The sequence below is a fragment of the Ictidomys tridecemlineatus genome, chromosome 11 (genome assembly GCF_052094955.1).
Source record: "Ictidomys tridecemlineatus isolate mIctTri1 chromosome 11, mIctTri1.hap1, whole genome shotgun sequence".
Taxonomy (NCBI): Eukaryota; Metazoa; Chordata; class Mammalia; order Rodentia; family Sciuridae; genus Ictidomys; species Ictidomys tridecemlineatus.
The window spans coordinates 29,533,992-29,550,422 of NC_135487.1; the positions used below are offsets into that span (position 1 = coordinate 29,533,992).

Genomic DNA, 16,431 nt, shown 5'->3' on the forward strand with positions numbered 1-16,431 from the left:
CACAGGTGCACTAAAAATACTGTATTAAATTACCTTTAGTACACGGGTATAAAGTACATATTAGATAAATGAACTTTGGGTTTAGATTTGGGTCATATCTCTAAGATATCTCATTATATAATATGCAAATATTCCAAAATCTGTTACTCAATCTGAAATTCATTTCTTTTTATTGGTAAGTGGTATACCATGATGCTGGTCATTTAGCTTGTTGCCAGTTTTTGTCAATTACAAATGAAGCTGCTATATAAACATTTATATACAAATCTTTATATGAAAATGTACTGTTGTTGATTGGTATCTGTGGTATTAATTCTAGGATGCCCTCAAAATTCCAAAATCTGCAGATGCTTAATTCTGCAAAATGGACTTGATATAAAGTGGTGTAGTATTTGCATAAAACTTATGCGTATCTTCCTGTATACTTTAAACTATCTCTGGATTACTTATAGTACCTAATAAAACATAAATTCTATGTAAATAATTATTGTACTGTATTGTATAGGAAATAATGATAAGGAAAAAACCTGTACGTGTTCAGCAGAGACACATTTTTCCCCAGATATTTTTGATTTGGGGTTGGTTGAATCCACAGATACGCAACTCACAGATGGAGGGCCAACTGACTTTCTTTTCTTTTGCATAATAATCTAAGAGCAGAATGGCTGGATCATATGTTAGGTATATGTTTAACTCACACATGAGAAAATGAATACTTTTCAGGTATGCATTCAATGATTTTTAATAGTCACAGAGTCATACAAACATTATACCTATCTAATTTTATAACAAGTTCATCAATGTCCAAAAGAAACCCTGTACTCATTTTAGGAGGTACTCTCTATTCCCCTCTCATTTTAGTCTCTAGAAACTATGAGTATGATTTTTGTTACAGTAGATTTGTCTATTCTGGAATTTTATACAGATAGAATTACATAATATGTGAACAATATATGAATGGTTTCTTTCACTTAGCAAGGTTCATTCATGTTATAGGATATAACAGTACTGCATTCCTTTTCACTGATGAATAATATTCCATTGTATGGATATACTACGCTACTAATTTATCAGCTGATGAACATTTGGATTGTTCCCCTTTTTGGTTATTATAATAATGTGGCGAACACTTATGATACATTTTGAGTAGACCTGTATTTTCCATTCTCTTAGGTAAATTGCTAGGTAATGTGGTAACTCTACATTTAACATTTTGAGTAAACTCTTAACTGTTTTCTAAGGTGGCTATAGGATTTATAATTTCTGCATCAATGAACAAGCATTCCAATATCTTTAGATCTTTACCAACCTTGTTATTGTCTGTTTTAAAATTTTTTGTCATCTAGTGGATGTGAAGTGGTATCACTACAATTCTGATTTACATTTCTCTAGAGATAATGATATTGAATTTCTGTCATGTGCTTATTGGTCATTTTATATGGAGAAATATACATTCAAACTCCTTGCCCATTTAAAAATTGTGTAGTATTTTTATTGATGAGTTTTTAAAAAAGATTTTTAAAATATTTGTGATACAAGTCACTTATGAGATATAGGATTTGTAAATATTTTCTCCCATTTTGTGTTACCTTTTCATTTTCCCAATGGTGTCCTTGGAATCCATGTATCTATTTTCACTTTTGTTATTTGTGTTTTGGGTGCCATCTCTAAGGAACTATAACCTGAGCCAAGGTCATAAAGATTTACTCTGATGTGTTCTAAGAGTTTTTTAGTTTTAGATTTTACATTTAGGTTTGTGTTCCATTTGGAGTTCATTTTTTTTTTTTTAATATGGTACAGAAGGGGAAAGGGGATTTCCAGCTGTTCTTGTGCTGGTTTTTAAAAATTTGAAAGAACTATGTTGGCACCCTTATTGAAAATCAATTGACAATAAATTGATGGGTCCATTTCTTGATCTAAATTCTAGTCCAAAAATTTATGTCTCTCTTTATGTCAGAACCACAATGTCTTGAGAACTGCAGCCTTGTAGTAAGTTTTGAAATCAGGAAATACGAGTTCTCCACTTGTTTACCCTCTTCAAGATTGTTTGGCTATTCTGGGTCTCCTGTATTTCTACTTGAATTTTAGGATCAATTTGTTAATTTGTGCCCACCCCGCTGCAAAAAAAGCACCTGTGATTATGACAGAATCTATAAATCAATCTGGGGAGAATTATCAGCTATGTGATTTACAAGTATATTCTCCTAGGCTGTGACCTGTATTTTTAATTCTCTTACAAGTGTCTTTTTAGAGATCAGAAGTCTTTAATTCTGAAAAAGTCCACTCCATGAATTTTAATTTTTTTATGGATTATACCTTTGGAAAGGTATAAAGCTAAAGCTCTCTCTGTGTAAGTTTTGCATATTTGTTAGTTCTCCTCCTTCCCTCTTTGGCTACTATTATAAATGGTAGTTTTTCTTCTGTTATATATTCTATTGGATTATTTTAAACAATAGAGTAGAATGCTGGCTTTATCTTTGAGATATAATTTTTTAAAGCTAAGAATGTATTATTATCCAATTCCCAGTTTTTTAGTACATTCTTTTGCTCAGTAGTGTGATGATACTTTTCTGCCAAACTATTTTCCAAAGTAGGTAAACCATTTTACATTTTCATTAGCAGTACATGAAAATTCCATTTGCTTTATAATCTTTCCACTATTTGCCATTTAAATAAACCCATAGGGGTAGTATATTAATCACTTTTATTTTCATTTCCCTAATAAAATAATGGAATTGAGCATTTCTATTCATGTGCTTATTTGCCCTTTATATATTTTCTTTTGTGTTTGTCCTAATCTTTTAACCCATTTATTTCTTTTTCTGAACTATGTGCTTTGGTAAGATAATACTGAATAGAAGTGGCAAAAGTAGACAGCCTTGTCTTGATCTTAAGGTAAAAACATTTAATCCTTATCATTAAGTCTGATGTCATTTGTAGATTGTTCATAAATGCCCTTTAACTTAGGAAATTCCCTTCTGTTTCTAGTTTGTTGAGAATTTTTATTAGTAACTGACATTGGATTTTTGTCTAAAGCTTTTAATGCATCTATTGAAATGACTATACATTTTCTTCTTTCTTAGTGTGTTCATATGACAAATTACATTGATTTTTGAAATTTAAACTAACCTTGTATTCCTAGGATCCCACTTGGTCATGATGAGTTATTATTTTTATATACTGTTATATTCTTTTTCCTAAAATTTTGTTTAGGATTTTTGCTTGTATTCATGGGATATTGCTGTACAGTTTTCTTTCCATGCTATTTTATGGTTTGGGCAGCAGAAATGTTCATCTCATAGAGTTGAAGGTATCCACCTTGCCGTAAATCTTCTGAGACAGTCTGTGTAGACCTTGTAATATTTTTCCTTAAATATTTGAAACAAGTCACCAGAGAAGTCACTGAGGCCTGGAATCTTCTTTGTGAGAAAGCCTTTAATCACAAATTCAATTTCTATAGCAGAAATTCAGGTTTTCTATGATCTTGACTGAGATTTGGTAATTTGTGTCATTCATGGAAATTATCCATTTCACTTTAGTTATTAATTTAAAGGCATAATTTGTTTCGAATACCTTTAACTTCACAGCAATATAACTTCTCTGATTTCAGATAATAGTTATTTGCATCATCTTTCCTTTACTCTTGGTAACTCTGGCTAGAGGTTTATCAGTGTTATTAATCTTTGCAAAGCACCAGCTTTGGTTTTGATGATTTTATTATTTAAAAAATGTTCTGTCTTTTGTTGATTTATACTCTAATAGTTAATGTTTCCTATCCTTTGCTTACTTCAGAGTTAACTTGCTCTTTTTTCCCCCTAATTTTCTGAAGTGGAAGAGGGAGTCATTAATTAAAACCTTTCTTTTTTCAAATAAAAGAACTCGGTGCTATAAAATTTCCCAAGTACTGCTTTAGTAGCATTCCACAAATTCTGAAATGTTCTGTTTTCATTTTCATTCATTTAAAAATACTCTTTAATGTACCTTTTGGCTTCTCAGCACTCAGAAGGTATTCAGAAATGTGTTATTTAGGGTCCAAATGTTTGGAGATTTTCCACGTAATTTTCTGCTTTGGCTTTAAAAAATTAATCCAACTATAATCATAGAACATACTTTGTACTGCTTAAATCCTCTAACATTTCTCAAGCTTTATTTTATGGCTCATAATATGGCCTAATTTGATAAAGGATATGCATGCACTTGACAATTAAGTGTGCTATATTAATGTTGGAAAGTATGTGAGTCAAGTGGGTCAAATTAATCAATAGTAATGTTCAAAATTACTATATGCTCACTTTTTTGTCAACTTGTTCTTTTATTATAGAAAAAGTATTAAAAGTCTAAGTATAGATATGTTTTGGATTTATCCATTTCTCCTTATATTCCATCAATTTTTGCTTCATGTAAGTAGTGTAAGACCCCTTTATCACTATGAAATTACCTTCTTTGTCTTGGTAATATTTTCTCTGAAATATACTTTGAGATTAATATACTCATTTCAGCTATATTATGGTCATACATTATGGCTAATATTAGCATGATATATCATCTTTCATCCTTTTACTTTTAACCTATTGTCTTTATATTTGAAGTATAATTTTTCTTGAAGACAGTATACTAATAAATTGTCAATGTGCCAATCTTAGCCTTTTAATGGAATGTTTAGACCTTTTATATTTCATTTGATTCCTGATAAGTCTGGGCTCAAATATACTATATTGCTATTTGTTTTAAATTATTTTAATATTTTTTCTAGGGTTTATAGTAAATAACTTTATATAGGTTATCTTTAAGTAATATTATACTGCTTTTATATATTAGAAACTTATGGTATATCTACACTTAGATTTCTCCTTTCCTGCCCTTATACTATTGCTACATACATTTTACACATATATGTAATCCCCCAAATAAATAGTTATAATTGTTTACACACCAAATACATTTTATAGACATTTAAATATTAAGAAAAAATATTTACTTTTTTTTTTTTTGGTACCAGGGATTGAATTCAGGGGCACTCATCTGCTAAGCCACATCCCCAGCCCTATTTTGTATTTTATTTAGAGACAGGGTCTGTCTGAGTTGCTTAATGCTTTATTTTTGCTGAGGGTTTAGCTTTGAACTCGTGATTCTCATGCCCCAGCCTCCTGAGCTGTTGAGATTACAGGCATGTACTAACCACACCTGGCTATTTAATCTTGTTATTATAATTTCCAGTGACCTTCATTCCTTTGCATAGATCTGTTATTCCATCTGATATGACTTTCCTTTTGGATTTTTCCTTTAACATTTCTGGTAATGTGAGTCTGCTAGTGATTAATTTTTTTCAGCTTTTGTTTATCTGAAAATATCTTCTTTTTTTTTTTGCTGGGCATAGTATTCTAGGTTGATGCTGCTTCCTCCAGTATTTTGAGAATGCTACTCAACTTTGTTCTTGCTTGCATTATTTCTAACAAGAAATTCAATGTTATCCTTATATTAGTTATATGGAAAATATCTTTTTTCTCTGGATACTTTTAGGTCTTCCATATCAATGACTTTGTATAATGTAATTATGACATGCTTTTGTGTAGTTTTTATTTTCTTGTTTCTTATTTTTAGGATTCATTGAGCTTCTTGAATTTGTACAATTACAATTTTCCTCATTTTTTGAAAAATACTTTCTTCTTTGGAAACTGCAATTACATGTCTATTTGGCCTCTTGAAGTTATCCCGCCATTCACTGGTCTTTCTTTTTATTTCTCCATTTTATTTTTGCATTTCAGTTTGGATTATTTCAAATTTACTAATCTTTCTTCTGCCATTAATATTACCCAGTATATTTTTTCCTTCACATAGAGCAGTATAATTTAAGTCTTTTTTATATCTTCTATTTTTCTGCTTAAATTATGTATGTCAATATATTAGAATAATTAGTGTGTTTGTTTTCTATTCTATGATTGGTGTAGGTCCTGAGTTAGTTCCAATCAATTGATTATTCTCTTTTATATTGATTGCATTTTCCTGCCTTTTTGCATGCCTTGTAATCTACGAATGGATGCCAGGTATTGTAATGGATATTTTTGCATTTCTTTAAATTTGCTTGTGCTTTGTTCCAAGATGCTGCTACATGAGAATAACTTAATCCTTTTGAGTGTTAATTTTATAATTTATTAGGCAAGTCTGCAACAGTGCTCAGGCTATGGCTCATTATCAACACAATTGCTACTAAGCAAGATTTCCTGGGCATTCTAACTCAATACCCAATGAATTAAGAATTTTTTTTTCCAGTAGAGTAGATGGAATCAGAAATGATTCCAGGGCTGGGGCTGTAGCTCATTGGTAAAGCGTCTGCCTCACACTTGTAAGGCACTTGACAACACCACATATAAATAAATAAAGATATTGTGTCCAACTACAACTAAAAAAAATATTTAAAAAAGAGAAATGATTCCAAGTCCTGTTAGGCTCTATTCCTTCTAATTCTGTCAGATAGATTTTCCTTTGACTTTAAGTAGTTTCCTCATATGTATGTACTGGACAGTAGAACTTTCCTGAGTAGTTGAAAAGGACTCTCTGTAGATTTTTGTAGTTTTCTTCCTGTGAAGTTCTCTCTTCTTGGGTACTTTGATCTGCAAATTCTAGACAATTTGCTATTCCTTCACTCCCAGTTCCATCTCCTCAAATTAGGAAATCTGCTGTATCAACCTGGGCTCCTCTTCTTGAGCCATGATCTGGAAACTCTCTTAACACAGTAAGCTGGGATATTACACAGGGCTCAATTCATGTGTTGTCCATCTCTCAAAGATCACTGTTTATTGCCCTTTCTGCAGTGACTTGAAAACTATTGTTTATATGACTTTAAGAAAATGTTTCAGGTAAAAATAAGAATTCAGCCCCTATTATTTTAAATAAGCAGGTCCTAAATTTATATTTTCACTTAGAAAATAAAACTCAAAACTTAAAAGTGTTGACAGAGAAAAATAACCACTGAGTGCTAAAGAAAGACAGATGTAAATAACTTCCTGATGTTAAGATCTGTTTAGCATAAGTACACCTTTTCTTCTATCAACTTTATCCATACTGACACACTCAACATCAAATGTGTGCTTTCTCCAGCATTTAATTCTATGGTGGAAGCTCTGGATGACCTCTTATCAGTTCCCGATGTTTCCCAGTGGGACTCAGTGTCAACATTCTTAAAGGAAGATAAGATTGTGACAAAGTTATTGAGTACAGAGAAAGGAATACTGGTCCTCTTTCAAGAACTGTCTAAGGGCTGTAAGTCTCCTTATCTGTCTGAATTGAAAGCTACAGTAAAAAATAACAAATTTTTTCAGTAACACAGAATGTCCTCAAGGAGGTGAAGAAGAAGGAAAGGGTGTTACTTGGGATGAAGTTGGGGAAAATGTCTACTGCTAAAACTCATAGTGACCAAATTTTACTTCTTGAGTTGTGGTCCTCCCATACTAGTTTACTCTGGGGACCTCAGGTGAACAGTCAAAGGGCTTCTGCCTCAAGTTTTGTTTATTTAGGAACCAGAAAAGAAAAACAAAAGCAAACTACCTGCCTCCCACCTACTAATGATGTTGAGAATTAATTACCTGCTTGAAGCAATGGACAGGCGCTGGGACTGAACATGTTTCTTTTAGGTATTTGTCCCAGGTAAAATGACCTGTAAAGGAAATAGAAATCTCTATCACAGTCAACTTCCTAAAAAATGCTTTTGGGATATAATCTATGCTAAACATTAAGCCACTTGCAGACTTCTTTTGAGCATAAAGATTTTTTTTCCTGTTTGGGCTACAAGGAGTATTAGGGAGAAGGATTTAGTTGACATGAATGGATCATTTACTAGATTAATGTTTTAATAAAATCATGGTTTCAAGATGTCCCAAAGTGTTCTTCATGTTAGTCTCTAAAGTAATCCAAAATTCCAAAGCAAGATATACAACTATCTTAAAGAAGTACCCAGGAAGCTCATGGAAAACAGAACAGAAGAAACAGAAAGGGAGTGGGGAGATTCCTTCTGAACAATCTGATTCCTGGAATGGCCCTTTATTACAGCCAATGACAGATTTTAACACCCAATGTGGTTGGATTCTACCTTCTTGGCTTAGAAAGAATATGAAAGAAAGGCATCTGGAGACATGAGGTGAAAGGATTCGAGGGGAGGGGAAGCCAGAGGAGTGAGATGATACTTCAGTCCTCACTCTTTAAACTGGCTTTCTCTCACCTATCCCTACCCCACTCCCATCCCAGTCTGTATTGCTTTGAGGTACAAAATGACAAAGGTCTGGTAATCTAGAGAAAGTAGGACCTGGGAAGCATTTATGATGACAGTAAATAAGAATATGTCTTTCAAAGTTTAAAGAACACTGTCCTAGAGAAATAATCTTTAAGGTGACATCATGCTGGGGTCAGAAAAACATGGTAAGGGACAGGCTATTAAATACAGATTTCACTGGACCAAAAAAGATTACCAAGTTATTTATTTAAAGGTTAAACCAATTACCAATCTCCTCCTAATACCCACCTAGAGGTGACCCCATGATGGAGCAGGGAAGGTCCCAGAGACTCTCACAAGCTAAAACACTGTAGCAAACCAGCATTTCTTGAAGTTTCCTCTGTAGTGGAGCAGCACAGGGCCCCTTTGGGCCATGCAAAAAGCACTAGATGCTGGGAATAAAAACGAGTCACTGAATGATGAAAACTAAAGCACTCCAAAGAAGATGCCAAGACTTTACACTCTATTGATTTTATAGCTTCTGTTTAAAATTGGTTCCTTTCCCACCATCATCCTTAACTAAGCCAAATAGATTTGGCCAGAAATCAGTCAGTTCTGAAACATTTCATGAATTAGTCAATGATTAATCATCATGACCAGACATAGTCCATGGGTAAATAAGTTGATATTTCCTGACGTCAAGATTTAAAGAGGTTATCAGAATTTAATAAAGAATTTGCTCTTAGCTGAGAGGGTCCTAAATCAAGAACTGAATACATGTCATAACTGTTCTCTATTAAAAAAAGAAATCATACAATAATTATTCTATCCTTATAAATTAAAAATTAAACTAAATAGTATGTTTTGCATTTCACTGAATTGAAACTCTTAAACTCTTTTATTTAGAGCAGCATGTCCAATATAACTTTCTGTGCTGATAGAAATGTTCTGTATCTGTGCTGTCTAGTAAATTAGCAATAGATACATGTAATTTCTGAACAGTTGAAGTGTAGTTAGTATGGATAAGAAACTGAGTTTTAAATTTTATTTGATTTTAAATAATTTTAATTTAAATACCTATATATGGCTAAGAGCTAATGAATTGGGCAACACATGCCTAGAGGTTTGATGAGTTCTGGTTAATTGCTTATATTGGCTTGAATTCTGACTAGAAGAACCCAAGAGACTTTCGTTTTAAGAATTACCACATCATTAGTGATACCACAATAATTAGAATATTAATTATAGTTCTCTATTACCAAAGCACATGGAATCAATTCCTGTGCTATTGGTATACAAGCCAGAAACCTCAGACATTACAACACTTAGGAAACATCCTATTAGAAACTAAATGAAAAAGAATTTCTTTATTAAAAGCAGTCTATCCACTATGATGATTGATGGTTTAAACCATACCTAGACTGATATTTTTCTTATACTTGACTGCTTATGCTTAGTCCCTTAATCAGATATTATGGTTTAGATATGAAGCGTCTCCCCAAATCTCATGTGTTGAAACAATGCAAAGAAAGTACAGAGGTGAAAAGATTGGCTTATGAGAGCCTTAACCTAATCAATACATTAATCCACTTGAATGGATTAACTGGGTGATAATTATAGCTGGAGGCAGTAGGTCACTGGGGGCTTGTATTTAAGGTTTATATTTTGTCTGTGGTAAAGGAAGCTCTCTTTCTCCTTCTTGGTGTTCATGTCATGAACTGCCTTCCTCCACCATACTTGTCTGCCATGATATTTTGCCTCATCTTGGGCCCAGAACAATGGAGTTGGCCATCTATGAACTGAGAACTCTGAAACCATGGGCCCCAAACAAAAATTTTCCTCCTTTAATTATTCTTGTCAGGTCTTTTGGTCACAGAGGCAAGAAAGCTAAGTAAAACATCAGGTAAACTGCAAATTAAGATAGTTCTTATTGACTCAATAAGAATACTTGAAAACACTACCAATGCCTACCACAAATATTTGCAAGCACTATGTTATAGACAGCAAGGTATAGTTATAGACAGCAAGGTATGAACCAGGAGTTGGTGAAAACAAAATAATAAAAAATTTTATGCTTTGCTGGTCATATAATCTATGTTACAACTACTATGCTATTGTGTGCAATAGTAGCCATAAGCAATATGTAAATGAATGAGCATGGCTATGTTCTATTAAAACTTTACTGATAAAAAAAGGCAGTGGGCTGGATTTGGCCCCAAACAATAGTTTGCTAATCCATGGTCTAAACAATTGATACCAAAACCATAATCATAGATTTTTTTCACTCACTTGAACAAAGTTCAGGACCCTGTCTTCAGAAGTTCTCAATGAATAGGGTTCAAGTGTGGCATGAGAACATGTATTTTGAAAGGCTCATTAGGTAATTCTAATTAAAAGCTGTGTATAGAAACTATTGGTGTAGCTGAAAGAACGTGATATTTGAAGTCAAAGATGTTGGTTTAAGTCTTCTTTCTATAGCTAACAATCTTGGGGGAAATTACTTAATCCTTCCACACCTCACCTTACTTATCTGAAAAACAAAGATAATACCTATCTCGAATGATTGCACATACATTTTTCACTTAATAATATTTAAATTCCTTTCAAGTACAAAGAACTGTGTTAAATCTTATGGGAACAAGATGGATAAAGTTCCTAAAGTTATAGAGATTTCAGCCAAGAGCTAAGCAGATATAGTAAAAAAGTAATAACAAATATTGTTACAATTAAGACAAATTTAAGTTAATGAGGTAATACAGATTGCTTTGAGAGTGTAGTACAGGGAAATTTGTTCCATACTTGAGGTCTGAGATCATTGTGAAAATAAATATTAACTAATTTTGTATAATGCTTTGTGAACACACATAATTTGAGTGTTTTCAATTATTCTAACATTACAATTCAAAGCATTCAACATTATCTTGATCATTTTCAATAATTTATTCAATAGATGTTTGTTGAACATCCGCCATGAGTGAGGCAGTATAGCTTGGGGTCCCTACCCTCATGGAATTTACATTCTATCATATAATGAGACACCATTAACACATAAATAAATAAAATAATAAGTATTTGAAAGGAATAAAATGAGGCAATGGGATGAACTAGGAGATATCTTAGTGAAGTTATGGACATATGCTCTACAGAGGAACTCTCTTAAGCTGAGACATTACAGAAAAGAAAAAGCCAGTCATCTTATTTATATCACTGAATATGCTTATAAAATTGTTTTCTAAATTCTAACACATACCACACTACAATAACATTTATCATTAGGAAAATAGGGCGTGTACTATGAAGGGACAATTTCTTCAAATGACATAAGAAGCCTGTAAAATGTAAAGCACAGGAGTTCACCTAGTTGGATGCTTGAATCCTCTTTTCTAATATTTCTTCATTCAACAAATATTTATCAAATACCTATTGTATGCTAACCCTAGCTCTAAGCACTGAGAATATATGGCCAAGAGCAATAGAGCAAGTCTCTGTCCATGTGGAGCTTACACTCTAATGGGGAAGAAAGATAATAAACAAGATGTTTGTTAGTTGGCATTCTGGTCACATTCTTTTACAAGATCTCTACTTTGTTCCATGTAAGTGTAGAATTCAAATGCCTGAGAGCAATAAGGAAAATCAACATTTTTAGATAAAAAAAATCCTACTCCAAAATTACTGTTTAAATGATATTCCACTGTTCATATATACCATAATTTATATAACTTAACAACAAATTTTGTTAAATACTATTATTTCATTAAGTGTATACTCTTTGAATACTTTTCAGATTATCTTCTTAGGACAAATTCCAGAGTAGGATTAATGAACAAAGAATACGAATATTTTAAATTTTGATATAATACATGTTGTCAAATAGTCTCTGGAATGATTTATACAAATTTCTATTCTCATCAGAACTGCATGAGAGTGTGTTTCCCACACCTTTCCTAAACTGTTTTTTTTTTAAGGAAAAGTTAATATTTTCTTTACTTAAATTAATTTAACTGGTTCTTCTTCGTTATATATGATAGTAGAATCCATTTTCATAAAATTATACAAGCATAGGCTATATCTTTTTCTAATTAGGACCCCATTCTTGTATGTGGGCATAATCTTTATAATTTTGATAAATATTATCAATGAAAAAAGTACTATTTATCTTTTATTTATAGTTTTTTGATTAATAAAGTTAAAGCTCTTGTTTTTACAGTTATCATCTAGTTTACATTTTATTTTGTTATTTTTCTCCCGAGTTAATTTTTTATTTTCTTACAGATTCTAAGGGGTCTTTGTCAATGAAGACTATTAATCCTCTGTCTGTCCTTATACTGAGGATGTATATGTCTCAGTTTGGTAGGGTTTGCCTTTAAGTTTCTCAGTCTGTTCTTTTATGGATTCTTGGTTTTCAAACCATAGTTTCCTCACTTCAATGTTATAAAAAATATTAGCCCATGTTTCTATGATTTCTCTGGTTTCATTTTTTTTAGTATTTGATCTATTTGGAATTTATTTTATGAAATGAATGAGAAAAGGTTCTAGCTTTCCCTTTTTACACATATTCAATAAATGTGCTCGAATATCATCTACTGAATAAATCATCTTCTTCCTACTTCTTTGAAATGCCACCTTGATCTTATATTAATTTCTTATGTATTCTTAGATCTATTTCTGGACTCTATTCTGTTCCTCTAATTAGCCTGTCTATTCCATCATGAGAAGCACTCAGCTTCACATCATTTCATAACCAATTTAAATATCTGCTACAGCAAGTCTTTTTCATAAGTCATACCTTCAATGCTATGTCTTCTTGGCACTTTTCAGATGATTTATAAATTGTGGCAGACCTAACATTAATAAAAACCAGCTATTTAAAAATGTCTAAAGCTATAAGATACATAGTCATTCATTCTCAAAACATTGCTCAGAACCCTTTAAAATTAATAGCTTTATATTTTTAATGGATCACTTCAAAATAAAACACCAATCCAAAAAAAATTCTGAAAACAAATAATAGAAACTGAATTATACAATTAGAAACCTTTTAATCATATGAGACAACATCCTAACTAAAAGTTAAGAACTCATCAAATACCCTGATTGAAAAAGAAAGGTTTCAAGTAAAAACTCAGCTCCTAGTATCAATGCAACACTTTCATTATTATGTTTCTGCCAGCTAGTTTTAGTTTTAAAAGAACATGCACACAAGAATCAGAGTGATTTAATATGTACAGTCTTTCATCAAATTCTCAAAGGTTGGAGAATATTGGGTAAAAAATATGTTCAACTATAATATTGCTCCACTAACATTTCCATGTGGTTTCTTCTTTGAAAAAGGATGAAAAAGAAAGTCACTTTATTTTTATTTAATAAAGAAGAAATTAATAGAGAGAAGAAATTAAAAACTTTTTATAGGTTCAGGCAGGTATCCTGAAATGAAAAAGATTTGGATTTGGGAGGCTTCAAAGATACAGAATTACAATATGACTTAAGAGTTTCCTTAAACAACTTTTGGCTTTATTTGCCTCTTATGTCTGCCATGTTGCCTCTACCCATTGAATGACACTTAGTAAAAATGTTACTTTCTTTGCAAAACCTCTGGCTTTTCTTATATTCCAAGAACAAATCCTATAATTTCCATATTTTCTATAATATCTTGTTTATGCCTCTACTGTCATCATATCCTATCATTATAATTATTTATGTGAGCTCTTTATGGATAGGAAATATATTTATTCATTTTTAAAATCTTCACTGTTTTATACAGTGTTTGAAACTTAATGATAAAGATTTAGTGAAAGTTTTTGAATGAATGAAAAGAAAAGCAGCACAGAAGTAATAGTCCTAATCTTGACTGGACTAGTAAAATCACATGTGGGATATTAAATTTCATCTGGGAGTTACTTTGAGACAGATATAGCAAAGCAGAGTTGAAATGGTGACCTGTGGCAAAGGGTCACCTGAGGATCAACTGAAGGAATAGTTCATGACTACTTAGCATTAGAAAGAAAGCAAAGTCTCAAAGCCATTTTCTCATCCATGCAGTTATCAAATATCAACAGTATTGTGCTGGAGACATAATCATGATCAAATATTGTCCTTGTCCCTTGAAGAGCTTTGGTCTAGTGAGACACAGAGGGCAAACAATCCACTATAATATGCAATGGTAAGGACTACACCTAGAGAGGTGGTGGGTATTATAGGAGCACCTGGAGGGTTTGTGCAAAGAAGTCATCTTTAGGATCCTAAGTAACAGTGTAAAAAGATAAGCAGAAGCCAAAGAGAAAGGAAACTTTGTTTTAGACAGGAAAATAAAAGCATGTATAAATGCTTGGAGGCGAGCAAAAGGAGTTCTACAAACTGGATTTTTTGGTATGTTTACTGGGTAAAGTTTAAAGAAAAAGTAGTCTAAGAAAGCAGTTGTAGATAGAAGCACTGTTCAGATATCAGTGCCTCCCACACAATGTTAATGAGAAGCAAAAGTGATGAAGGGCTTAGGGTGCAGTCATTCTGGCTGCAGGGTGAACAATGGACTGGAAGGAAGGGTATGGAGGCTGGAAGCTATGCCATTAATAATCTAGGTGTGAGATGATAGTGGTTTAAACCAGGAAAATGGCAGAGGAGCAGTGACAAACTAGTTCCTACAACTGCTTTCTAATAATCAAGAGACGAGTGAATAAAAAAAAGGTAAACCTGTTTCATTCAGCCCTAAAAGTTAGAATGTGACTAATATAAATTACAAAGAAAGAGATTTTTGCCCAATATCTATCTAATATGAAGCAATCTACCCGAGGAGGCTATAAGTCCCCTGCAACTTGTAGAGTTCAAGATAAGACAATTTATAAGAAATTCAAAATGTCAAATTTGAAATGCTGGGCCAGAGCAGCATTTCCAATACTGAAGTTCCACAGATCTACTAAATTTTATTTGTTTGATATTTGGGGCTATTCTCTCTGCTTGATGTAAAAAAAATAAAATATGTAGTATTAAGTCATGTCAAAGGCTATGCCTGTGCTAACCAGTACTCTCATGAGGAAAACTACACTTTCAAATTTTAACATCATTTGTCAACTGATATATTTTATGTGAATTGAGCATCCATGTTTCATAATCCCTTCTCAATAAATAAATTGTTTACATGCCTAAAGCTGTCACTGAACTACAATTATTACTTATATGAGCAACAAAACTAGCAGCAGCTATCACTGTCTTCCCTTGGCATGCCAGACTCGCACAGCATCTCCCATGTTCACTACAGCCTGAAAAGCAGGTTTTGTGCTCATTATAAAGATAAGAAAATGGGCTCAAAAATATTAAATAATTTGCCTAAAGTTACTAAACTGATAAGTGGGGAACAGGAATTTGAACCAAGTCCTGCATGATTCCTATGTCTGAGCATTTTCCCACTATTTATTGGCATCTTAGAAATCTTGAAAAAGGTTTTAAGAAGCAATAAAAATAAGTATCATTTCTTTATAAAGTGCCAGGTACTTTTAACTGCATATTTTAATTTCATTAATTTCTTCAGTTCACTCACATTCATAATGCTTCACTCTGAATGTCAGAAGATCTGACTTAAAGTCCGAGTAAAATCGTTGAACAGAATGAAAGTCAAAACAATCCTCTATAGTATCTGAAAGTTTTAAAGGATTTTTGCATGATTTAGTTCATGCCCATCTTCTTTACAACGTGTGAAGTAGGCAGAATGGAATTAAACCCATTTTACAAATCAGAAAACTAAGGATTTAAGAGTAACTAAATGGCAGAGCTGGCTCTCAACACACCCAGGAGGTTCTGACTCTTAGTGTTCTACTTTATGTTATGCTGTGTGTCAGTGGGCAATGAGAAGTATCATGTTACAGGAACAAAAGGCAAGAAAAAGCAAATAGACAATAACAGGCTGAACACATGTAATTACAGTAACAAAATATACCAAAATACCTGAACGGGGGCTGAGGATATAGCTCAGTTAGTTGGAAGAATGCTTGCCTTGCATGCACAAGGCCCTGGGTTCAATCCCCAGCACCACACATACACACACACACAAAAAAAAAAAAAAAAAAAAAAAATTGAACAAAAATTCATAAAGGTATCAGGATACCAACATTAAGGTAATATGTAAAAAGATTTTAAAGGATTCTAAGACATTAATATTAATGTTTATGTAAAAACCCAAAAGCTGATTGAGAAATATTGGTATTAGTTTTATTCCTCAAATCCTAATCCTGAAG

The 16,431-nt window shown here is 32.5% G+C and overlaps 1 protein-coding gene across 16 annotated transcripts in view; it reads right to left on the reverse strand.

Moving 5' to 3' along the window:
• Scmh1 (Scm polycomb group protein homolog 1) overlaps positions 1 to 16,431 on the reverse strand; it is a 215,369-nt gene that overhangs the window by 138,078 nt on the left and 60,860 nt on the right. For 10 of the 16 annotated variants that reach the window (XM_078026045.1, XM_078026034.1, XM_078026046.1 and 7 more), the window contains one exon: positions 7,584 to 7,654. The exons of 2 other annotated variants lie outside the window; for them this stretch is intronic. In XM_078026045.1, the coding sequence (XP_077882171.1) occupies positions 7,584 to 7,654 (71 nt within the window). Of the gene's footprint in view, positions 1 to 7,583; positions 7,655 to 8,515; positions 8,659 to 12,992; positions 13,011 to 16,431 lie in introns of those variants that run through there. 4 more of the 16 variants (XM_078026038.1, XM_013364414.4, XM_078026035.1 and 1 more) reach the window with 2 other exon arrangements.